This window comes from Cyprinus carpio, chromosome A15 (genome assembly GCF_018340385.1).
Source record: "Cyprinus carpio isolate SPL01 chromosome A15, ASM1834038v1, whole genome shotgun sequence".
NCBI lineage: Eukaryota > Metazoa > Chordata > Actinopteri > Cypriniformes > Cyprinidae > Cyprinus > Cyprinus carpio.
Window position 1 is genome coordinate 17,721,945 of NC_056586.1, and position 27,427 is coordinate 17,749,371.

At 36.3% G+C, this 27,427-nt stretch overlaps 1 protein-coding gene across 6 annotated transcripts; it reads right to left on the minus strand.

Moving 5' to 3' along the window:
- Positions 1 to 5,277: 5,277 nt before the first annotated feature.
- Positions 5,278 to 26,614, minus strand: LOC109088448 (sodium-dependent serotonin transporter-like). Of its 6 annotated transcripts, none has more exons than XM_042771287.1 (15): positions 25,761 to 26,614; positions 25,396 to 25,488; positions 13,496 to 14,082; positions 12,725 to 12,859; positions 12,176 to 12,398; positions 11,614 to 11,752; positions 11,360 to 11,494; positions 11,090 to 11,193; positions 10,362 to 10,489; positions 10,027 to 10,139; positions 9,500 to 9,631; positions 9,133 to 9,232; positions 8,531 to 8,631; positions 7,935 to 8,102; positions 5,278 to 7,339 (listed from the first exon to the last, which is right to left on the minus strand). In XM_042771287.1, the coding sequence occupies exons 3-15, from the start codon at positions 13,872 to 13,874 to the stop codon at positions 7,256 to 7,258; spliced, it is 1,941 nt and encodes a 646-aa protein (XP_042627221.1). In that variant the 5' UTR covers positions 13,875 to 14,082; positions 25,396 to 25,488; positions 25,761 to 26,614; the 3' UTR covers positions 5,278 to 7,255. The 6 variants fall into 6 exon arrangements, with proteins under 6 accessions (XP_042627221.1, XP_042627222.1, XP_042627223.1 ...); XM_042771288.1 differs by lacking the exon at positions 25,761 to 26,614 and adding an exon at positions 18,754 to 18,774; XM_042771289.1 differs by lacking the exon at positions 25,396 to 25,488 and having other exon boundaries at positions 13,496 to 13,951.
- Between the last annotated feature and the right edge of the window lie 813 nt (positions 26,615 to 27,427).

Here is a 27,427-nt window from a genome sequence, read left to right on the forward strand (position 1 = left end):
GACGTCACAGACACTACGTCCATGTTTTTATACAGTCTATGTTTTATACATGTTTGTTATAAAGATATTTGGTGCACCTGCCCCTTAATGGCAGAGCGGGCTTGGGAAGAAAAAAGAAAAGAAAAAGGAAGCTGAAGCGAGTGTGTTGTGTGTTCGGCTGTTCATATTTAGGCCGATGCTTCTGATTAAAAGAAAAAACATGAATTATCACCGTCGTAACCCATGTTTTATTTATGTATCCATGCTGAAGAGACTGGAGTGTTGGCAGACAAAAATTAATTTCTAAGGCGCATTTTTTAATGCACTGTGAACTGTACTGGTGAGTGCACAGTGACCAGTCATCAGTTTAATTAAAGTGGATGACTTTACTACTCACTCAGAAATTCTGTGCTGAATGTGTATCCTGTCAGTCCTGTGCTTCCACCACTCCTCATGAAAGGGCCCTGTTACAGTCAATTAATGCAGAAAGACCATTCCAAAGAATTGCCGCTGAGATCACTGAGCTACCTGTTACTTCACTTGGGAATAGGTATGTTTTAGTTGTGATGGACTATTTTAAGCATTTTTGTGAAAGTGGGGGTGAATGGGATAAATATCTGCCTCAAGTGGAACTGGCATATAACTCCAGTGTTCATTCTAGCAAAGGGGTTCTCTCCTTTCTTTCTTGCACATGGCAGAGAACCACGACTACCTGCCGATATCCTTCTGAACTGTAGTCCTGCTGTTACTTCCTGTACACCAGGCACCCCTGCAGACTATGCTCATGATGTGACCATGCGTTTGCCTTATGCTTTCAACGATGCTGCTGTGTGGTCTTCTGCAGATAAACCTAATCAGAAACGGCAGTATGACAGAAAGACATTTTTCCACCTGCATAAGCCAGGTGACATTGTATTTTTGGAAGACCCACCTCAAAAGCAGAATAAACTGGCTTCTAAATGGAAAGGGCCATACAAAATTCTGAGGAGAATGGATAAAGATAACAGCCCTGGTGTAACTTACGAGATTACTGATCCAAGAAATCCACAGTTGAGAAGGTGGGTGGTTCATCACAATCGCCTAAAACCTTACAGGGGTCCTTGGATGGAGTTGCCTACAACTCCCGTTTCAGGCTCTGATTCTCCTGTGCTTGGTAGTGCTGAGTCCCCAACTTCAGTTCCCCTTTACTTAAGCTTTACCATTTCGACCCTCAACACCACCGTGTGTGCCCAGCCAAACTGTAAAACAGACTACTACCAATGCAAGGACTGAATGTTCAAATCCAACTGCTTTGTTGTCTGAACCTGAAATTGCGCTAAGTCCCACTGTTCCCCCTAGGGCCTCTATGCCCCCTGAGAGGGCTACATTGCTTTCAGCAGACACACCTCAACTAACCCGTAGTGGCTGTATGGTTAAAAAACCTGAAAAGTTTAAAGATATTGGTTGTCTGTGCACTGTATTTTCAATGTACTGGATAATTCATATAACGAGTTTTCATACAATGTTGTGTTATAGGACTGTGATACAGTACAGGTACGTGTAATGTGTACTGAGGTTGTTTATGGAGTAATTTCGTATGTCGCAATATTTAATAAAGTTTTTTATAAAGTTTTGATGCAATACTGCACTTATGCAATGTTCTGTCTGGTTAGTTGTTGTTGCTATGTGAATGAGTTGTAGTTATTCAGCATTATTTTGAGAAACGAGGATGTTTCGTTGTTAAGCAGTGAAGACTGTAACTTTGAAAAAACTGTGAATTTGTAAAAAGAATAAAAAGAAAAATAAGAAATGTTGATGAATCTGTTTAGTAAGATTCTTGTGTATTTACATGTCTCATGCAAAGTTTTATACATGTTTGTTGGAAAGATATTTGGTGCGCCTGCCCTTTTAAGCGAGAGCACGCTTGGGAAGAGAAAGAAAAAGGAAGCTCAAGCGAGTGTGTTGTGTGTTTGGCTGTTCATGCTGTTAGGCCGATGCTTCTGATTAAAAGAAGAAACGGGCATTATCACTGTGGTAACCTGTGTTTTATTTATGAATCCACGCTGAAGAGACTGGAGTGTTTGCAAACAAGAATTGAGGGTTACACAACCATATACTGTAATACTAGAGACTGAGGTGGGTTACAGCTGGCATAATTTAGTCTGGCTTTTATTCTGCATACACAGAATTTTGAGGCACACAGCAGCCTTAGCTGTGTAAAGAGCCCTTTATTTCTGTATTATTCTGTCTGTAAATTTAAATATAAATGTACAAATAAGTACTAAATTTACTTAAAGGTAAAACTTTGTGCTTAATTTCACAGTTAATCACAGCTTAATTAAATAATAATAATCATTTTAAGAACCCCAACCTTTTCTTTGGAGGTTCAAACCTTAATTATTGTTCCCTGTTTTTAAGTGACCTTTGTCAATAGTGTAGTCTAAGTGAGATGAACAGTATACAACTGGGAAAACTAACTTTCTTGAGCTATCAGTGTGAAAGGTCAAAATGAATGGCTTACAGAAATCACCAAAAAAACAGTAATGCAAAAATATGAGCAGAGTAGGTGTGTGAGAGCAGCCGGGCAGATAAAGAGATGTGTGATTGTTGCAAAGGAGAGAGGGAGATGTGACAGGGTGTTTAATATAGATCCTCCAGTCTGATAAAACTGTCAGGAGGTTCCCATCCCCAGAAGAGCAGGGACTCAAAGGAAATTGCCAGAATGAAAAACAGAGAGAGAGAAAGAGAAAGGAGGATTACGTGACTGACACACCTCATTACTCTGTATTTCTTCTTTCTCTCTCTCTTCTTCTTAAAATTCTCAAGAATTTGTTACTGAGTTTTAGAAGTATTCAGATATGAGTTTTGTCCACAAATGTGCATGGTATGGTTGTACAACTTGATTAGTGTTAACATTTTGAGTTAAAAAAAAAAAAAAAAAACTCCTGAAATGACCTTGCATTGCAGTTCACATCGTGTGAAAGCTGTAACTCAACACTGTATGTATCTGAGTTCAGCTTGTGTGTGAGTGCAGAGTAGTGTTTGTTCAGTCCCTGGGTTCAGAGGCCCAGCGTTTACATGCAATGTACTGTATAGATTAGTCCCTGATGACAGAAACTCAACATTACTGCTTGTCACATGGCTTTTGTTGCACCACCAGAATTTGAGATGCATGTGATTCTCAATGTACCGAAAACAGAAATTTGAATCAGTATATGCCCAGTATCATTCAAGATTCTCAATGCAATTGAATTCACCATGAATTATATAATAGTTATCATCATTGTATAATCATTTCATGCTTTCATTGTCAAATGTCTGAACTTGCATATAAGAATGTAATTTATAGTTTATCATTAATAAAAACAAAACGTTACAATGGGGTCTAGGAAAACTTTGAAATATTGTGGAAATTGAGAATTTAATATTCGGCTCAATATATGACTTCCAAATAATTAACCCAAATAAAAATATACATTGTCATAGCTTAAGGTCTTTTGTTAAAATTAAAAATATATTATTAATAATACATATTTAATTGTGAAACAAAATAAAAACAGCTGTTTAATATTTTAATATATTTAAAAATAATTTATTTTCTAAGTAGTTTATTTCTGAATGATGGCAAAACTGAATTTTCAGCAGAACAGACATCTTCTGTAACATTATAAAAGTCTTTACTGTCACTTTAGATCAGTTTAAAGTGCCATACTGAATCGTATAAAAATATGAATATGTTCATGAAATATTTATATATTTTTAATATATATTTATTTTATATATGTTTAAATATTAAACAAAGTATATTTTAACAATACAAATGATGATGATGATGATGATGATGTTGATGATTAGGAAAGACAGCAATCCAAATGGACCCTATTAACTTTGTAAGTTAATAGAATGGTTAATATTTAGCAAGACATTTAGTCCATTAACAATATTATAACCATTTACAACACACCATAAGGAAAGTAATTTCAGCACTGAACATATCTGAACCCAGATATGAGAATGAAATATATAATTTAAGACATAAATGCAGCTGGATTATTTCCAGTGGTTTGATAATGTATCTGTAAAACCAGAAAATCATCCTGTAGTTCACTATGTGGAAAGCCTCTCCTCTTGGGGAAAAGGGTGAGGAGGAACATTACTGACAGCTCATGTTAATACAATGAGGAGAAGCTCTTGAGTCCTCTGTGACTTGTGGAGAGCACCATCATGTGTATATGTGTGCAATCTGCTTCTTACAAAATCTGTGAGCAAGACCTCATTTATCTATACCCAAACCCACCTGATAACAGGCTCTCAGGGAGGAGTGTGTGATAAATGGGTTTTCTAAAGATGGGAGAGAGGGAATACACATGAATTATCCCAAGGGAGAGACAGACGTGATTCAACTGTAATCAAATTCAGTCAAAAAATTTATGTGAATTATTGTTTTTTTTCAATATTATGTTTTGCCATAATTATCATACACACTGCTGTTCAAATGTGTGGGGCGGTTTTGAAAGGTCTCTTATACTCCCTAAGACATTTATTTGATTACAATACAGTAAAAACTAATATTGTGAAATATTATATTACATACAGGTGCTGGTGATATAATTAGAATATCATCAAAAAGTTGATTTATTTCACTAATTCCATTCAAAAAGTGAAACTTGTATATTATATTCATTCATTTGCAGGTGTTTTGAGTTAATTTACTGATTAGAGTGTGGCACCAGGTGTCTGCAATATTGAACCTTTTCACAATATTCAAATTGTCTGAGATACTGAATTTGGGATTTTCCTTAGTTGTCAGTTATAATCATCAAAATTAAAAGAAAAATAAACATTTGAAATATATCAGTCAGTGTGTAATGAATGAATATAATATACAAGTTTCACTTTTTGAATGGAATTAGTGAAATAATTATTCTAATTATATGACCAGCACCTGTATATTATATCCATTATTTCAGTCTTTAGTGTCACCTGATCCTTCAGAAATCATGTTAATATGCTGATTTGAATATTTTTGTCAAAACGGTTATATTTTTCACCATTCAAGTTTAAAAGAACAATTTATTTTAAATATAAATCTTTAAAAACAGTATAAATGTCTTTACTGTCACTTTGTATCAATTTAATGCATCCTTGCTGAATAAAAATTAACTTATTTAATAAATTTCTGAATAGTGTATATTTATGATTTATTGAACTTAAACATTTAATTTAATTCCTTTGAAAGTTAAAATAACCCACTGAAATCATCCAGGAATGTCAGACAGATCCCTATTTTGTAGCATAAACACAATAAAGACACACATCCATTATTAATACATATACCTTTATTTTATCTCTAATAATTCATATATGTCTTTGTCATGTACATATTTTTCTTTTAACAGTCTTGGAGACATACATAGATCAAAGTTAGACTTTATAAAGGACAATAGATTTTCAATACTTTGATAGACAGAATAGTAAATTCTGCTGAGAAACAAGAGGAAAGGTCAGCACTGGACTGAAGCACACACACATGCACGCGCACACACACAGATGCACAATATACACTCACGTCTACGGCATGCACACACACACACATACACACACACACACACACACACACACACACACACTGATGGAACTGGCCATGGCTTATTATGTCTCTACCTCGATGTACAGCTCACACATGTCAGTTCGACTGAGAAACCTATATCCTCACATTTGCCCACTGTACGAATTCAACGAGTCAGCACAGAACGCCGGATTGCACAAACAGCAAGACTCACAAGTACACATGCACATATTTAGATGTCCAGTCACACCTTTTTCATGAAAAAAAGTCTTGAGGATCAAGGCTGAAGCATTTGTAACAAGCACATTAATATTTGGTTTCTGCTACTTTGTGTAACTCACATAAAGAAATATGTAAAAAATAAATGCCAAATCCCCCTGCTGACATTGAGGAACATGTTAGTGTTCGATCAATATAGTTGTTGTTATGAATGAGTCTTAGACTTTTAAATTTTTCCCCCAGTTCTGAATATTTGTTCCCATTCTTGTAAATGGTAACTGGGTAGGCAGACTAAGAGTTCCAGTTGTAAATAAAGAAAAAAAATTATCAGAATGAAATGCCACAAATATCCCACAAATAAATACACATATGCCTAACAATTGGTACATATCCTCCAAAAGTAGGCTAAACACTTAAAAACTGTTACATATAATGGGAATGGTGGTCAAAGACGCACACATATTCACTCACACACACACATACACACCTGTGCAAAAAACAAACACATCTGGACAACAACAACAACAAAATATTTGGGCCCTTCTCTCATAAAAAATATTTCTCTCTATCCATCTGTTACATTCCTACTTTTTCCTTTTCAACATCTAAAATCTAAAATAAAAAAATATTGAACAAATATTGAAAAAAAATAAATAAAATAAGAAAATATATCCACAATTAGTGATGGATTAAGTCACTAAACCACAAATTTTCTTCTTTTTAGTCATAATTACAAATTTCTGTAATAATAAAGAAACAAAAAAATTTTTGGCCTTATATAAATGTGCGTAATATGCCTGAAATTGGTCACAAAACCATAATATAACAATCTTTATGTATTTAGTTACTATTTAAGGAAAAATAAATATTGTATAAAAGCAATCTATATAGATTTTAGATTTTCATAAATGAAACTGAACCATTTTTGCATCCATTCCTGTTCCTATCCCAAACTTCACTAAACAAACATTGAAAAGTTTGGGTTTGGTAAAAATTTTAATGTCACATGATCCTTCAGATATCAATCTGATATGCTGATTTGGTAAATTTCTTATTATCAATGTTGAAAACTGTTTTTTTCAGGGTTCTTTAATGAATAGAAAGTTTAAAAGAACAGCATTTATATGAAATAATCGTTTGTAACAATGTAAAAATCTTTACTGTCACCTTTGATTAGTCAGTGTATCCTTGCTAACTAATAGTCATTTCTTTAAAAAAAAGTCATGAGCCATATATTTGTATAAATTGGTTATAGAGATATAAAATTAACAACGGAAAGACAAAACACAAAGTCAAGAACTTGCCATGGGAGTCAGTAACTCATATGAGCATTGACAGTGGTCACACATGGACGGCTAGAATAAAAATAAAACAATGGATGTATTCAGAGGCCTGGCCTCACCGTCACACAATAAAGGTAGCAGACTTCTCTGGGGTGAGGTGTGAAGGGAGGTCAGCCGAGGAGGTCCCCTGTGTTTGTGCTACATGTCCAGCAGAAGAGGAAATCTGTTACACAGCATTGGTGATGACAATTGTGTCTCTCTGAGGGCCGCTGGACCCTGAAGCCTCAGGGGTAATGCTCTTTAGTAGACGCTACAGGGGTAAGCAGTGAGATTTTTGGAGTGGTGCAGAGTGGCACAAAGGTGAAAACTGTGAAAACGTTTAAGCTACAGAAGGGTTTTACAGTAAGTCGAACAGCTTAACTACAAAGAAATATCTTAGAGATTGCCTATTAATTAATCAACAGATTTCAAAATGCCCTAAGTGTTATGTTGCAACTTTTTTCAGTAAAAAACTGAACAGCTGTGGGCTAAATCTCTCTTCTCCGAGACACATAATTACTCACCCAAAACCTGACATGCTAAAGGCACTGGTAGTTACATCACAGAATCAACAAATGTTAACCTTGTGTCATTTTTCATCATCTGCTAAACACACTTCCTGTGACTAAAGCACACACTCTCAGTGTCACTGTATGGATGTATACAGTGACTGACAGCCATGTGCCTTGACGCCCTTTGATGTCTATCTTCACGTCTCAAACTGAGAAAATGTACAATGCGATCAAGCTGATGCGATGCAGCATAATTGTGTTTGTGCTCCTGTAATGTGTTTAAGTGTCATTATTATGTCTGTCTCACTTATTAGATCTGACAAGACATTAATGCTTTTGTCTGTCTAGGCTCACCTGTTTGAAGGTCCCTTTGGTGGTAACTAGATGATAGACCATGTAAGAAGGCACACAGATGAAGGAGGAGAAACCAATACAGTAGCCGAGAACTGTGGTCCAGAAAGGGTACAAGTAGTTAAACAGCTTCACCTCGGGAGGGAATGCCAGGAAACTCCCAATAATGAACTACAGACAGTGAGAAAAAATTCACAAAACTGTACTTGCATATCTGACAAGCTGAGATATGTCAACAGATGACAAATATATGTATGATGTTTGTCTGAGCATTTAAACGGATAGTTCAGCCCCAAATTAAAAAGCTGTCATCATTTACTTAACCTCACATAATTCCAAACCTGTTCTTCTGTGTTCCTCAAAAGAAAGTAATTCATGAAATAATGATGACCGAATTTTCATTTTTGGGACAACTATCCCTTTAGTGTATTTGCATGTAAATGCATTTTCTGGACTGGGTTTTTGTAACTCAGCATAGCATATCAAATCATGGGTATGAATCCCAGTAAATGCATGACCTGATAAAACGTATACTTTGAATGCAATATAAGTTGTTTTGGTAAGTCACCAAATGCATAAATGTAATGTAATGGACTGACCAATAGGAAGCAGGGACAGATGGCTACCCAGCAGACCCTCCAAAATACACCAGGAGCAAAGCCAAGCATCAGCTGCACGTCGTTGCAGAAACGTGTTGTCCCTGCAAGGTTTTTACAAACACACTTTGCACATTGCCTGAAGCAGCATATCGGATTACGAAACTATTGAGCCACATGATAAAAATCTTGAGACTCATAGACGGTAGTTGAATAAGAAAGAACAGATGGACAACAGCAGAGTATAAAGTGACAGAAGTAGAAACAGTTTTATAGTTTGACTTTGTGACTTCTCTCCTTGTAGTAGTGAATAAAAATTAGATTTTCATAGACTTGCAGGAATTAGGCTAAAGGGTGCACAGTCCAAAATAAAGAAATATAAATGCTAGTAAGTTGAGGAACTGTTATGCAAATATTGACATATCAACATTGACATCTGGCTCCACCCCAAAAGCTTCTAAAGGACCATCTTGTCTAGACAATTCATTAAGAAACTACATAGGAGTTTGTTTGCTTCGTCAAACCAACATGGAAACTAACCACCAGCACAATCAAAACTAATTAAAGTTATATTTTTTATGATTAAGCTGGAATCTAATACATACCATAGAACCAGGAAACAGCAATGACCTCGAGGAAGACTACGGTGATAACAGCAGGGCCTGTGGCATACTCCTCAAATAGTTTAACAACAAACGCACCTCCCTACAAAAACATTGCCTCCATATTAAAAGGAATAATTAATGTGCACATTTTGGTTATTTTGGTCAAATTCCAAATTTGGTCTCTGGACAGTGTTTAAAGAGGTAAAAATTGATAGCCTGAATGCACTGTAAGTCGCTTTGGATAAAAGCGTCTGCTAAATGCATAAATTTAATTTAATTTAATTTTAATTTAAAGCTTGTAGTTAGAAATGAAGAAAAATCCCCCAAAGCAAAATAAAATTTTTGTTAGTGGTGCTATTAGACTTACGTAGGTAAGAGTGGAGAGGGCTCCCAAATAACAGACGCACACAAGGCCGAGCACAAACCATTCTCTCCTCCTGGCCAACAGGTGGGGGAACTCGTCCAACATGGCTGTAATTACCCCTTCCAGACCTGCAAACTATAAGAAAGGCAGGGGATGACAGAAAATAGGTCAAGGATCCATTGAACCTGTACAGGCATTAATAATGCTCCATACAGTTAATATATCAGTACTAACTCAGTGACTTTTGACAGGGATAAAAATTATAATGAAACAAAAATAGATTACATATGGAGTTATGTCATTAGTAGACTGTATTAAGCCATGTCTAACATGACTTGATTGTGTGTGTGGTCAGCATAGGGATAGGAATGGGTTAACTATGCACGCTGAAGACCTAATGTAATGAAACACTGTTGACGATACATTTTACTAAATTCAAAAACAATAAGCTGAGTAAACAGAGGGGAAAAATCTAATTCATTAAGAGAGAATTCATTGGCTAGTATTTCAAGAAAGCAAGAAAGACTGACCGTGCTATCCAGCCCCAGCATAATTATCATGAGGAAGAATATGATGGCGAAGAACGTAGCAGCTGGCATATTGGCAATAGCCTCAGCATAGATGATGAAGAGCAGACTGGGACCTGAACACCAATCCATTCAATGAGAACAGGTAAATCAAATGCCATTTTAGTGTAAACAGCCATATCACATTGTAGTTTCAATGCAATGATTTGCAATTGATTCATTTGAAATCAAGGTTTAAATAACCGTTCAAAATTCTCTGATTGGTACTTAATTGAATGGAAATGGCAACCGTAAATCAAGAATAAAGAAATTAGGTAGAAATGAAATCCGATGCTTACCAGCATCTTTAGCTACAGTCTCCACACCTTGTTGGCGCATCTCTGCCATGTAGCCCAGCACAGTGAAGATCACAAAGCCTGATAGGAAACTAGTCAAACAGTTCACTGAGCTTGTGATCAATGCATCTCTGCAAATCAAAGAGAGATGTAAAGATTTGAGCTAAAAGAAAAAGGGTAAGAAGATAAACAGCTTAAATGGGGAGCGACAGAGAAAAGGTTTAATAGAACAAACAACTAGATTTTTAGAAAAGTGGTGATTGTTATGCAGTTGCTGGGGTGTTTGATGTGGTTGCTAAGAACTTTCTATAGTGTTCTCAGTGGTTGCTAGGGCATTATTATGATGTTCAGTAAAGGTTGCTAGGTGGTTTCTGACAGCACCAAGTCAACAGAGTCCACCTCCAAGTCTCTATGTTATTCTGGTTCACACATAAGTCTAGATATTTTTTTCACACTTGTTTTATTGTAAATAAGGTTGCTTAGAGAAGTAATAGCACTCCTTTCCTCAACAAGTCTTATGATTCATGGTATCATTTCAGCTATAGCCTGAACAATGCTGGAAGAGTTATGTGCCAAAGTGTAATACTTTGGGTTAGGCACAGAAACACATGCAAAAAGATGCAGGGAATAAAGTGTGAATAAAGTTCACATTTTAAGCTCAAGTTTGTGATAATAGAACCTTAGTGCAAATAATAGAAAATGACAGCAGTATAAATGTGAGCCAGGTGTACTTGTAGCAGTTGTTATGAAAGGGATTGTAGCTCGCAAAGGCCAGGAGAACACCAAAGCCTGGACCCAAAGAGAAGAAGATCTGTGCAGCTGCATCAAGCCAAACCTGAAAAAACAAAGATGGAGTGATTTGTTTGTAAAGATTTTCATTCATTCATATCATACCTGACAGATGGCAGGAAATTATGTGTTATGGGGAAAAGGGACAGAGCAACCAACATGGATTGTGCAATATCTTAGTATTCAGAATGGTTGATTTAGTTTCCACTCACTGTAGTGGTTAAAAGTTTGCCCCAGTCAGGTTTCAGGTAGAAGACCACTCCTCTCCATGCTCCTGGCAGGGTGGCCCCTCTTATCAACAGGATCAGCAACACCAGGTACGGAAAAGTAGCCGTCACCCACACTACCTGCCAGAGAAAGTTATAAAGAAGCTGCTAAAAAAAGAGTCTAACTGTGTGACTTCTTAACAACAGTTTAAACTCAAAGTTGCCTGTTATTTTTCTTTGATGTTCCCTGTATATCTTACCTTGCCAGAGGTCTTGACCCCCTTCCAGATGCTGAAGTACACAACAGTGAAGATGAACAACAGACAGAGGGCTAGCTGCCAACTCACCCAGCCCAGCTGATGAAGACCAGGGGACAGATGAACCTGCAAGACCTGCCGTCTAAGGACACGAGAGAAGTTCATAAAGGCAGACATTAAGGCCTGTAGAAGCTACTATTGGAAGATAAAGGTGTCATAGAATAGTAAAATATAAGCCTTGAATCTTAGTGAGTAGAAAAGGACTGATAAGTGCAGGACAGTAAGATAAGAACAAGGAGCAACATTTATATGGAAAACAGGAAATCCCAGCGGCACATATAAAAACTGGGAGCACAATTAAGTAAATAAAGTCCCTAAATCTTTCCTAAAGCAGCGGTCTGGATAAACAGATTCAATCCCCCCTGCATCTTTCGAGAGAGAGTAACACATTCTCTTTAAATCACAAGAGTCTCTCGGTGGTTCAAGGAGCCTAGTGGAGGCAAAGTCCTTAGTTTCTATCTCTTTCAACCTGGACTTGCACTTACACACACTTACATGCACTTACATATAGAACTCTTGAGCGGGAGAGATGGAGTTGTCAGTCCAGGAGACATTCAAGTCGGTGGACAAGTAGTGGGTGCAGTTGGGAGTATTCCACTGGTTGTTGCAGGTGGTCCAGGGCAGCGTGGCACGAAAGGAGGACAGGAGGTAGTAGAGAGCCCAGGCCATTATGGTATTGTAGTAGAAGGCGATGTAGAGTGCAATAATGCAGATGGCAAAGCCTATACCTGCAAAAAAATATGAAACACTTGTTATGCAAATATCTTCTAGCACCTTCCACTTTGGGGCAGTGGGTGACATTTAGGACAAAGTACCATTTACGTAAAATCAAGTTTCTTAAGCAGCTGGCATTTTACCAGGTAAATGTGACAATTTCCATAACAGAGTCCTGGTTATCAACAAAGAGAGAGCGAAATCGGTAAGAAGTTTAGAAGAATGTCAAAGGAGAGTGTACCATCAGCCCAGCACAGGTCAGTCTGCCGTTATCTGTCTGACCCTTAACCTGGGTACTTGGTCTCAGAAGTCTGAGCCTTGTGAAGCAGAACAGTCTTACCTTTGAAAATGGGGCAGATGTGTTTCCAGATGGAGATACACCCACTGCGGTGAAACTGGCCCAAAGCCAGTTCCATGTAGAACAGTGGCACGCCACCAAACACAGCCATCAGCAGGTACGGCAGAAGAAAGGCACCTAAAAACAAGGATTTAAACAGTAATTGCAACTTGAACTTCACGGTTCCATTGCAGTGGTCTTAACACATCCTTAATGCACAATTATACTCACAAAAACAGCATAAAAGATGCTAACATACACAAAACGTATCTGTTCAGACAAGCTTCCGGGTTCTTGATTAAAGCTTTATACAAGAGCTTTTGGTGTAAATGCTAGATAGCTGTTGACTGAGCAGTAGAAAGCCAGATTATTAAACAATATGAGCAAGTCCCATGAGAGCCACAATTAATAGTGTTGGTTGCACCGAGTGTCTCCCTGCCCACTCTATCTCTCATGCACTCCCTGTGCATGGTGAAACAGGAAATTACAAAGATTTTATTACTTGAAATTCAATGAAAGGAGACTAAAGCCTGTTTGAGCTGGATCACACAAAGAGAGGAGACAACAGCAGAATTCCCCATTGTCTATTTGTTCTTAAGCAAACATAACGTAGTTGATCTTGTCTCAAAGAATGAAATCTTTCTTTCAATGGGATGCAACACAATATTTGCTTAACTCCTTCAAAGTACATCACACTTATCTGTCTCAGAGTTGCCTGCAGCTTTAGTATCACTATTGCCTAGTATGTTCTGACCTCCTCACATCTGAACTTACCCCCTCCATTTTGGTAGCAGATGTAGGGAAAGCGCCACACATTGCCCAGGTCCACTGCATACCCGATCACCGACAGCAAGAAGTCCATCTTTTTGCTCCAGGTCTCCCTAGGTGGATCCAAGCTGGTCTGCTGGACCACCAGAGTCCTGAATGCCCCAGGGGTGCTGCCCCTGTCCATCCCAGCACCTGCACCTTCCCTGGGGCTTTGTGGGGATGTGCTGGGATAACCGTTGGAGACCTGCCCAGGCCCAGAGCAGGATTTCTGACCCTTCTCCGCAACGCTGTCCGCAACCAGCCTTCCGTTTTCTTGTGACTCCTGTTCCTTCTCATGCTCTCCCCCATCCTCTCGGTTCATTATCATTGGTTGTTTCATCTCCATAGTGAGGACTGCTGTTAGGGTTGAGACGGTGGTCCTCTTGCACTGGCTGATATCGTGCCCATGAGGGGATGGAGAGCCTGGAGAAGAGAGGTCGGGTTTGGAAAGAAGCGGGCTGGGATGGAGGGAGCAAGGAGAGTGTGACTGGTCCTTAACCTATATGTTTTAACAAGCTCAGGTGGGAAAACAAGGAAACACCACTCAGGCCCAGCTGCAGAACAAAGAGAGGGGAATTTCAGATGGCGCTGGAGGGAATTTAGCATGAATTTACCCCTATCATTCTCATACAAAGTGTTCTTAAGAAGTGACAGACCATATGTGACCCTGGACCACAAAACCAGTCATAAGGGTAAATTTTTCGAAATTGAGATTTATATATCATCTGAAAGCTGAATAAATAAGCTTTCCATTGGGAAATGTTAGGATAGGACAATATTTGGCCGAGATACAACTATTTGAAAATCTGGATTCTGAGGGTGCAAAAAATCTAAATATTGAGAAAATCGCCTTTAAAGTTGTCCAAATGAAGTTCTTAGCAATGCATCTTACTGTTTAAAAATTAAGTTTTAATATATTTACAGTAGGAAATTTTCCAAATATCTTCATGGAGCATAATCTTTACTTAATATTTTTGGCTATTGCTACAAATATACCCCAGCGACTTAAGACTGGTTTTGTGGTCCACGGTCACATATGTTGTTTTGGAAGATATCTGTAGATTTTGATAAAATATGCCCTTGAACTCTAAATGAACTCTGTACATGCCACAGCAACATTAAGTCTTAGGGAGCTGCAAAGACACTTATTTATTCTCATTTTCCCTGACATTGTTGCTACTTAACTTACAATAAGAGACTGTACCCGATGTTACACACAGAAGCATTAGATTAAAAAAAACACACTTAACACAGCCTTTACACTAATTTAAGCTGATCTTATATATATTTATGGTACATTTAAATTTAACAGCGAGAGTTAAATAATACCAAACATTAAGATGTTAAACAAACACATGCAAGGAATGAAAGACTATGTACAACTTTTATTTCAGGGCATAAAATTAAGGATCAAACTAGTTTAGGACTTGTTGATCAATACACCACTAAACATTACCAATAAATAATACTGTGTTTTAAAAAAGTCTACTTCAGCATCCAAAATTAGCTGGAGGGTAAGTTACTTCCAGTTACCACCTTACTTTCCACCTAGCATTCTGAAAAAGCTGTTTGTAATTACTAGTTGAAGTTGAGGGACAGTGATGCAGGTGGGTGCAGCAAGTGAGTGAGAAGATATTACGCAACTAATATTCATCACAACATAATGATCATAATAATGTCAATAATAATTGAGAGTGGAATGCAATTTTTTTCCCTGCTTGCCTTTTCCTCATACTATTTTATAATTCTAAACAGCTATGGCATTTAATTTAATTTCCATCAGTGGATTTTTTTTACCACCAAAAATGTTTGTTTATTCAAAGTGAATCATGTATTCCTTTAAAACACATTTATAAAACGTAAAATACTATTAATGATTTTATGATAGCTTAGGAGAAGGTGGAAAGCACTATTAAAAGCAGACAAAAAGCTAAATGTTAAAATGTTTGCACATATCCAGCATGGCAACTTATCAATACAATTAATTTGTAAGTAAAAGTAGATTTGTCAAACATGAGTCCACATATAGGAATATTATTCACAAGCACTTTTTATGTGGAATTACTGAAAAAGTTAATTAATAAAATAAGGAGAAGCAAAAGTTAACTTATCATGCCATATTATCAATCATTTGTAAAAGTTAACACAAAATGTTTTACAGCTACCACCACATATCCTTCTCATCCAAGCGTCACAAGAAGACAAGATAAAGATATTGAATTACAAGTTTTGTCTAGAATGTTTTTTCTGGACAAAGATTATCTGATTGGCAAACTGCCAGATATTTATTATTTGCAGCCCTATCTCTTTCTATCTTCTGTCCGTTTTTCCTTGCAAACACTAAATCAACCCACAAATCTGCTCTCTATTATACATACTACATCAACCCTCTTAATGCTGAGCATCTTGGACACCTTGGCTAAATTTTTGTCCATAATCACAGATAATAGCGAGGTCAAGATCAGTGCAGATGTGTTATGGTAAGAGTTTTTTTTTCTCAGTTACCAGGATCACAAGATTACTGGGATCTCACGCCAAATGTGTTTAAAATAACATTACTCCACTATCTTCATTATTACACATCTGATACACATAAATGCCAAATGAAATAATGTTCATACAAATGGTTTTATAACCAAAAGATATTGAGATAAAACACTTCCAGTCGCATTATAGCATCATTAGACCCATTAAAATGAGCTTCCAGAGTTCTTCAGGGTTCTCAAAACCTCCACTACAGCAGAACTAGACTTCTGTATTTTAATGAACTGAAAATATCTGTTAAAGTACAACTTTAACAACATAAATCTGTTGACAAAGCATCTATGGCATACATAGAAACATCAAAATGCTTCCTGTTACACATGCAGGCGCATACAAACACACACAAGCAAAGACTTGCAACTAAAACTCGCTTCACTAACACACAAGGAGCCACAAACACCATGCACAGTGCAACCCTACCGTACTGCGGTTGATTAGTTCTGTGGGGGTCTGTGTTAGGGTGGTGACCAACACTGTCCCTGGGAGCCTGCCGCTCAAGACACACCCCCCTCGCCCCTGCTCGCTCTCTTTCTCTCTCTCACTTAGTCTTCTTTTACCATAGAGTCTTTAACTTGCTTTGTGGTAGTTACCCTAAGGCACTTCACATGTAGTCACATAGAATTAAGCTCAATGATATAATTATGACCCCTGCTACCAAACATCTGTCCATGGAAAACACAAGAGGCATGAATGGAGATTGCAAGCCCTCATCACATGCGCATCCACATACTATTTATTTGTGTCAAAAGGAGGCCTTATCTACATTCTCAAAATCCTACTAAGATATTTGACTTACCCATAGAGCTCAAATAAACAGCAGATTTAAGAGAGACTGCCTATTAGTTTAAAAGAATCGCTGATACCCTTATAGACATGGCAGTCAAAATTCTGGACAAGCCTACTGACTCTGAATACAAACAAATTATGAAAAAAATAAATAATTGTAAACAAATCAGATTTATTTAATGGTATGGAATGGGTTTTTATATTAAGAACTTGTTTATCCTTAATTATCCAGTCCAACTCACACACACATAAACAAATAAATAAACAAACAAATAAACATAGCAAATAAAAGTATTTAAATCTATCAATCAACACACACAAACACATATGTATATATAAGCAACCATATATATATATAATTCACTTTACTTGTCATATATATATATATATATATATATATGCATGTGTGTGTGTGTGTGATAAATATGTAAACAACTAAACCTGGAGGGCCAGTGTCTTGCAGAGTTTAGCTCCAACCCTTATCAAACACACCTGCCTGTAACTTTCTAGCAGAGATTGTCTTTTTAGTGGAAGATGCTAGGGTCTTTATTACTTGCCATCGCAAAAACCTTAACAGGTAACTTGGGTCACGCGAGGCACCTCAGCCAATCATACAATGGCAGTGACGTCAGTTCCCGGATTTCACAGATCTACAACAGTCATTTACAGTTTATGTTGCACAGTAAAAAAAGAGTGCAAATTGCTGGTCACTTACTGGTCACTGCAATTTAAAATTAGATTTTATTCTGTTCATTAAAAAAAAAAAACTGTTCATTTAAAAAAAAAAAAACAAACAGCATGATAGGGCATACATAACACTGATACTAGTCACTAAAAAATGTAATTTATTTGTTGAAATATGGAAGCCATAAAAATAACATTTTATTTTCAATAAACAACATACAATATAATATAACAATTAAATAATTAATGTCCTTTATTCATTAAAATGCATTATATAAACATAAAGCATATGGTCACATAATAGTCATTACAACTCAAGTCAAATTTCAGGTAAAACCTGAAAAGCAAAGAAAGAAAAAAGCTATATTTTTAGACAGTATACAATTTTACACCTTTTATTAAATAGTAATGCGACGCACATTTGCTGGTAATAATGCCATAAATGAGTCCTACCTGTCGCAACATTGCCTACTCTGCCATCTCCTAAAAAAATAACATTGTCATCAAGGTAAAATCTGCATATAGATCCCAGCGAAAGTATTGTTTAGTGTAAAACATGTTAAAGATTAATGAACAGGTTGTCGATTCATTAAAGGATCAACTATTTCCTCACAAAAGCTGTTTATTCAGTGTAGTGAAGCCTCTCCTCCATTGACATTCATAAAAATAAAAATAAACGCCTCTGGTCTCCTCCCCTATGTTAGCATTAGCCTTTATGTTTTTTTTTGGCTGAAGGTTGCAGGCTTGCCTTCCAGTGGATCTGTTTCTAGTGATCTTGAAGGCATTAATTAGCTTGTTCAGGTGCTTTGATTAGGGTTGGAGCTAAACTCTGGTGGCCATCCAGGACCAAAGCTGCCCAGCCCTGCTTTAGATCAAATGCTTTTAAAATGATAAGAAATAATGAAAATCTAGTAACGTGAGTCCAGACTTTTGACTGGTAATGTGTATTCTCAATTAAATGCAAACAATGATGTTGTTTGGGAACAGTTGTTAGTTAAAATATAGGCCTTGTTTGTCAATTCATCTTCTAAGTGCCATGGCGAATAAGTGAATTATGAACACAGTTGAGTCTCTAATTGTAAACAAGATTTTAGAGATAAATATGAACACACAATGTGGTTTCCACATGGACTTTTAAGCTGTATGTAGAGTAACAACTGCACTTTAGATGTAAGCAATAAGGGTAAAATCGACAGGAAAAGATACATTACCCTTCGATTCTTCTGAATGATCTGCAATCCAGAAATAACACAGCTAAGATTAACGATGGACACAACCTGTTAACTTTTGAAAATAAAACGCCAAACAGGTGCTGGTCATATAATTAGAATATCATCAAAAAGTTGATTTATTTCATAATTCCATTCAAAAAGTGAAACTTGTATATTATATTCATTCATTACACACAGACTGATATATTTCAAATGTGTATTTCTTTTAATTTTGATGATTATAACTGACAACTAAGGAAAATCCCAAATTCAGTAGCCAACTGAAAAGTATTGCAACACAACAGACACTCGACAGCTTTTAACTATTCAAACACTGCAAGTTGTCAATTTCTTAACATGGCATTAGAGATTAGTAAAATGCCTTTGTTTATTTAGATAAAAGCCATCATCTCAGGCCAAACATACAAACAATCCACACACACACACTCACACTCTCACACACAAATAATGTAAGATAATAATGTAAGATTTGCATTTTGGAACAGAAAGTAGGTCATGGAAAGTTCGATTCAGTCCTATAGCAATGCTACTGTACATTGTGCAGCCTATACAACTTTTAGTGGGGTCAGCTTTTTTGATAATTTGTAATGAATTAATGTATTTATTCATTTTTATTATTATTCTTAAAGGAATTTTAACCATTTGCTGCATTATTAAATCAAATAAAGGTGATTTCCGAGGTGTCAAGATGCACCTTGTTCAGTGCAAATTGTAATTTGTATATATGAACCTTTTTATGAAATGTTTTGATTGAAAAGCATGTCTTAAGTAACAATATCTTGTTCTTAAAAGTATGCAGAGGGAGACCAGGGATGGTTGTAACATTTTTGATATTTCTGTCTGTATCTTAGAGTTCTTGTAGTAAATGCATTCAAAATGTGATTCAAACTAGTTACAAGTGTCTGCTATTAAATGGAATAGCTGTTATCTTAGCAGCATAAACAGAAAATGCATAGTTTAGTTTCAAACACAAGGAGTGAAATGTTACAATTCACCCAATAGTCTGGGTTAGTTGTAACATGTCCTGGAGTACGATGTAACATTATGCAATAAGGATCATGACAAAAAATATGGAGCCAGAATGATCTCAATAATAATTCACGCAAAAGACGCAATGCACACATGCGTAACCCAGTTCACATGTACATGAGAAATAATTCACATTTCACAAATGCAAAACACAATTCAAAGATGTACTCCTCCCATGCTGGATACTCGTATTCTTTAGCCAATCAGATTCGAGCCTGTCAGTCGACCAATCATAACCCACTGTGGGTGTTTGAATCGCGTGTCCTGGGCGTGCCTACCTGGATGCTGACGTCATCATTGCGAGTCCACCGTTCAAGTTACGATTCAGCAGAGGTATGTGCTATCGTTTTATTTCAGTTAACTAGTCAAGTAAAGGTTTATCGTTTTATTTTTGCATGTTTACTTAAAACTTGGAAGTAAAATCGGTCGTTTAGACACTCGATAATGTGAACAATGTAAGTCAGCGGCTGCTGTGAGTACAGATAGTGTTGCCCAAAATGCAGCTGTCTTGTGTTAGCCACAATGTCCAGCAAAAATTAAAAAAGTTATAAAACAAATTATACTCATTGCCCTGTTTTTGTTCAGCAATGCTGGGTGGCCAATGTCCAGCCTAGCTCCAGGGTCCTTAGCGCTGACCCTGCCCTCATATTCATAGCTTTATAATGATGAATAGACCTCATGAGAACTCAGTGTATGAACAACAGGATGTTTGTACTTACCATTTGTGCAACAGGATGCAGTGTTCAATTAACACACTAATTGTTTCTTTGATTTTTCAGGATTTACACACTTTGGCACAACATCTGGATGACAGTTACAGATGCCTTCATTCACATTAATCTATATTTTTACTCTACGCATGTACATCACCTTTATGTATTAATTTCTTAATGTAATCAACATTAATTTACTTTTCATATTATATTACCATATGATTAACCATTGTTAATGTTATTATTATGTTATATATTCTTATAATATCATTTATTATCTTAATGACCGCAGTCTCTGTGCTGTGATGCGGTCGGAAACCAGATTGAAAATTGTCCAGGTATCCATTTGAGTTTAAGTATTTGTTCAGCTGATTAAAAACTACCTTTTCTATAATTTTGCCTATAAAAGGAAGATTTGATATTAGTCTATAATTGCTCAAAAAGGTGTTATCAAGATTGCTCCTTTTCAGAAGGGGCTTAACAACTTCAGTTTTCAGTCCCGGAATGAAGTGAGGCGTTCAACACGTCTAAGAGATCTGCTTCTAAACAGTTAAGCACACTTTTGAAAAAAGATGTGGGAAGTGTGTCAAGATAGCATGTTGATGATTTTAGGTGCTGCACTATTTCTTGAGTTACTGTTTATAAGGTTTGAGAAGAAACTCTGACTAGCTGTGGCTAGTTCCACACTGAAAGCATGAAGGCTGTCTTTATAGATGCTATAGTGAATTACAAGTTTCTCCTTCCGCCACATCCACTCAGCTTTCTGCTTTGCCTTTTCATACTCTGTACTGCTGTTGATTTTCTCCAAGCTGATTTTTGTCTGCCAGTCTTCTTACTGATTATTACAGTAGCAATATCATCAATAACATTCTTAACTTTTGAGGAATTAAGAAGATCAACATAGTCTGCAAAAAATAGAAACATAAGTCCAGATTGTTTGTGATTATTAAGTCATTGATTAGAATTGATTTATTTTTTAGTGAGCGAATGTTTAAAAATGCTAACTTGATGGCAATGCTTTGTGTCTTTACAGCAATCTTAGTTTGATGCATAATAGGCCGCAGATTAAAAACATAAATAGTAATAGTAAATAGTAATAATGCATGACTTAAAAAGCTGTTGAAACTGTCAAAAAGAATGGGTTGCAACCATAGACTGTATAAAAACATGGATGTAGTGTCTGTGACGTCATCTGTAGATTCCTGAATAGCGTTTTTGAAGCACAAAAAGAAAGGAGGCGGCCTTCGCCATTTTGGCAGCGCGTCACTCCCGGATAATCGAAAACGGGCAAAAAGGCAGGAGCTGGTTGCTGAACCCACGCCCACCTAGTTCGTCGGCAGTGTAAGCAGCGGCAATCCACCTGTCACTCAAGTGGCCACACCCTTAATTATGCAACTTTAAGGCTTAATATAATTTAAACAAATGAGTTATAAAAAAATTCACCCCCCTCACAGTTGTCTCGAAGTGCAAAATTAGCTATATAGACCAAAATCATTTTTTGAACCAGGCTGTAAACATGTTTTTTCTGCTGTAAAGTTGGGCATTAACATGGGGAGTCTATGGGACTGACTCCCTTTTGCAGCCAGCCTCAAGCGGCCAGTCGATGAATTGGAGTTTTAGTCACTTCCTTGTTGGCTTCACGAGAGAGAGCGTGAGGTTGCCGCTCGGTTGCAACATGTCTGTTTTGAAAGAGTTACAGTTCCAAATGAAACTTCTAGATTCATATCACCTCATAACTTGTGGCAGGGGATGAAATAGGAATAGCAGGGCCACGGGTGTCTCGGCAGCTACTTATACATCATCAGCCTCACAATTCTAAAATAAATAGTATCTGCAGCATAAACAAACTTAAATGAAATGTACACGGTCTCCAGTGTGTGCATGTTATCACATTGTCATCACTTGAATGCAAGCCATCACAGGACTTTACACAAAAGACAAGCTCTGCTGTGACAGCTCTTTCATATTCTCAATAAACAAATCTTATATTTATTTACCACATGTCCCATCAGTAAAAACATTATTTTATGCTTTACACTGAGTTTCTGAATCTAATATCTTAATGTGGTATGGTATCCACATGAATAATGATTCTTTATTAAATAAACATAAGAATTGATCAGTATCAAATCATAATACTCTCAACAACAGCCGCTGGCTTACATTTTCACTTTAGCAAGTGTCTAAACTATTTTACTTCCAAGTTTTAAGTAAACATGCAAAAATAAAACGATAAACCTTTACTTGGCCAGTCAACTGAAATAAAACGATCAACTGCACATACCTCTGCTGAATCGTAACTTGTACGGTGGTCTGGCGCTGATGACATCAGCATCCAGGTTTATACGCCCACAGTGGGTTATGATTGGTCGACTGACAGGCTGAAATCTGATTGGCTAAAGAGTACAAGTGTCCACAAATCCATGGCGATTCACATTCACAGCCCAAAATAAACTCGTGAATTTGAAACATTCAAAAATTTTGTACACAGTTGTACATCTGTGAATTGTGTTTTTGTGATTTGTGATTTGTGAAACGTATTTTATGAATATATGTTCTCATTTTGTGCAAGTAAATTGTTTTTTTTTTGTGTGTGAATTTTATATAGAATATATATATAGATTATTTCTCATGCATGTGAATTGCGTTACGCATGTGTGCATTGCGTCTTTTGCTTGAATTATTATTGTTAGAATGATCAATCCATAAAAAAATGGATTTTGAAAGCTTTTGAGCAAATGTGCACTAGCTTCAACAATTTAACAGTTTGTGTGTGTGTTTAATCATGTTTGTTAATGTCAGTCATAGTAATTGGCCATAATAAAATCTAACTTGAGCACTTGGGACATTGAGAGACTTCCCTCGGTTTGTCTTTCTCTTCCAAGACCTAGCATACTGAAATTTAAAGAAAACATAGCCAGCTATGAGGTACGGACCTCGAAATTTTTCATGTTCAAAAATATTATTTGTTCTCTGAATGACTAATTTGCTGTTAAACTCCTCATATGAATGTCTGTATGTATAATTCAGTTTAATTCAGAATGTTTAGCGTCCGTGGTATGAAAATGATCGCTGCGAGACGAGTCTTCAGAGAGCTGTGAGAGCGCGGACGCAGCCTTCGTGTTGCCAGATCCATCTATTATACGCGTTTTTTGACTTGTCTTTTTCACTTTATTTGACACTTTAGAAAGTTAATAAAGCAGGAAGTTGCGGTTTAGGGTTAGCGATATCTTTATCTTATCTAATTCGCAAAAGATTTGAAATTATTTCGGTTTATTTTATTTATTTATAGGTTTTTGTTTATTTTAATAGCAATATCTGGCAACATTGCATCGCCGGCACTTAAACTGGCAATAATAAAAAAAAAAAAGTTTATGGACAGGTCATTGCTGACAAGATACGACATTCGGTAAGGGAAACGCAAAGAAAAAAAAATCACCATATTATCTGTCAGAAACTTTATCAAAGCTGTCAAAATCTGTAGCATTTAACACTAGTGCAGAGATCTGTAGAACAAGTATGTTACAGAATGAAATAAAATACGCAAACAGCAGCCATGAAGAAGTCTATGCGAAGTCATTCAGTATAGTAGTTAAACTTTCACAAATCATGCTATAAACATTCATAAGAGCACTAGACAAAGTTATCAGCTATATAATGGTTATAAATAAAAACTATAACAGCAATATGTATGGTTGCATGAATAATAAACAACTGATAAAATTTTCAACCCCATAAATATAAAGTATTAACACATTTTGATGCAATAAATAGGGTATGATTTAAAAATGATCATTACTCCAAAACAAAGAAAACATCTTTAATAAACATCTACATTTCTTTCTCTTTTAAAGTGTTAATAGTGTATATAATTAGTTGTATTTATATTGGTTATTACAGCATAATTCTATAATAAGGAGGTTATTACAGAAACCCCCTGGACTTCACTAATTTTACGTTTCATTGATACAACTAACCGAGTTTTGTAACTAGCTCACCTTACAGCTAACAGCCAAACATTAGTGCCATCACAAAATTAAATGAAATATAAAAAGTAACTTTCTTACCTAAAAATGAGTTTTTCTCCTCTAAAATCTGCTGTGTCTGTCACAGGGCTATACTTCCTCGCATGTGGAATAAAGACTAAATTGAAAATGTGTGAAGTGAATTAGTTGATTTGTAACTTGTTCCTTATTTGAGAAACTGAAAGTGTTACATCTGACCCGTGTTACACCATCCCTGGTCTCCCTAAACATACTCTTCTAAGCGAAATGAAACGAGGAACGGATGTTGCGATCACGCGCATATCTAAATACTTCATTGTCATAATCTGAGCAGAAAACAAGACGGTTGGCACCTTTGCCAATCGTTGACATATTGTTGTGAGTGTTTAGTCTATGTTTAGACAGTTAGGGGATAGAAGACGAGACAGAGGGATCGGGACAGAAGGACGAGTGCTGACAACTTGATGAAGGCGCAAAAGGACCGAAGGAGAAACTATTTTACCTTTACATTTAATTTTTTATTTTTCAGATATTTTCCAATGTATTTTAAACATGCTTATTCCTTCGCTGTCAAATCTGTGCTCTTTTTCTATTTTTTTTTTTTAATCGTTGCTATCTTTTTGATTGAGAAGGATGTTCTCTGGACATGTTTTAGGGAGAAACAGCGCCCTCTACAGAGCAGCGAGGAACTGCAACATTTTATTCAAGCAGCTTTTACAGGTAGCTTACATGTTATACCTTTAAGTATGAAAAGCAGATATAATGTATTAGTCAATAACCTTAAAAATACTAAAACATAACTAATTAAACAGTTTTTAAATATTTCCTTATAGTGTACCCTACCTAAAGAAAAAGACAGAGAAAGTGTTACCTACCTTATAGATGTCAAACTGAGTTCAGCAAGTCATGCTAATTTGAGATTTTTGCAGCATCCCTTAGGGGACGAGACAAACCATTTCCCCCACTTCCTACATGCAAGCACTCACATACTGTTAAGCATACATAACTAATGTAAAGCACCAAGAACATTTACATCCAGTTCTGCTTGCCCATCCAAAAATTCTTGCCAAATATTGTCCCAAACGTCCATGAGAGGTTGATTTATTTTTAAAGCTAGATGTAATCGATGCTACAACCCTGTTTTAAATCCCCGAAGACAATCACATATAAGATCCCGCACACATTCACTTAATAGCTCTTCTCAAAGAACCACAGTTCTGTGACATACGATAACACTTACAGTTTGGAGAACAGCAAGTCTTTCCAATCTGTCTGAGCTAGTAGGTTAATCCGCAACAAGTCCAATGAACTGAAAGCCAGGAGGGAAACAGAGGGATTGGGCAAAGGTATCTCAACTAGGCGAAACAGATTTTAAAGGAGGGAAATAAGAAGCTTAGATTGTGTCTGAGACAAATGCACTCCCCCTTTAACTTTCTTGCTAACCAGTGGCAGATCAGGATATGAATTAAGGGCACAAACATTCAGTCAAGAGTCCCATTTCAGCACTCAACTAGAGAGTTCTTGGAATCACTCTCTGTTGGGATGAGGACTCGGAGGAATTATTGTTTCATGGAACTGCCAACAAAAAGGTACCATTCCTCGGAGGTCTTTAAAACCCCTTTCACGTGTTTTAATCTATCGTGGGGCCCTGGTATTTCTTTCGACCACAGTCTTTGCAAAGTTCAAAAAGGTACTGTCTCTCCATGGTACTGGAAAGATTGTGTTAAATCCATGCAGTAGTCTGATAATATAATTTTATGTTGTTGGAAGTCTTAAAGGGACAGTTTGCCATATGGAAGCATTTACTGAAAAATCTTGGTCGCATGGACTAACGGATTTGGCAAAAATAAATATAATGCATTTGAAAAATAAATTTAAATGATCAAATTTCCTGTTCAGTCAGTAATCTGCTGTGTGAATCGCCAAATCTGGTAAACAGCCCAAAAATCTGCAGGTCTTTAGTTTCCTCAACAGACATTTTCCATCTTATATAGTAAATAAGATTAAGTTTTTAAAGAAATGTAAATATCTGAAAGGCTTATATTAAGGAGCTTCTAAGAGAAAATTGTGAATACACAACATGGGCATGTCTGTGTTATGAAACTAAAATATCAGAAATATGAAATATCATGAAATATGATGAACTAATTTTAGTTTTTTATAATCTGTACATTATAAAATTTTAAACCCTAATTATTAACATTAAACATCAAAATGCTAATATGATAACACTGGCCAACCTTGAGAAAACTGATCCTGTAAAACATATTGAAATGATCATCCCTAAAATACAGATATATATTAAATATATTAAAATATATTACATATAATATATTTTAAATGTATCCAAAACTGAACATAAAAAAATAAACTAGAACTGAGATAAACTAATAAACTAAACAAATAAAGAAAAACTAATCTAAAATGAAAAAGACATTTAAAAATATCAAAGTAAGTTAAACAAAATACACATAAAAACAAAAACAAATAACCCTGGAATATGTACTCCTTAATCTTTTTTCCTTCATACACACTCCTGTGTGGGTGTAATTAAGGGGAATTAACTCCTCTTAATTAGATTTAACACAGATCAAGCTGACTCAGCTCAATTTGTTCAAGTTTAATTTCAAATCGATCTTTTATGCCCCTTAAAACTGGCTGATCTTAGACTCAGACTTCAATAAAGATCAGCAGAGATGAGATGGGCTTAAAACGAAGTACTTAAGGAGTGCATACTGTACGTAACATCAGGCACGTTCTTAACTCCACCAGACAACGTCATAGATCTCAAGCCATGATTTAACATATGTTGTGTTGAGAGTCTTCCAATGGGATCAGAAATAATCCTGTTGGTGGTGACCGTTGCACTTAGGATGCTGTTGTAATGAAATTCTGGTACATGACCCA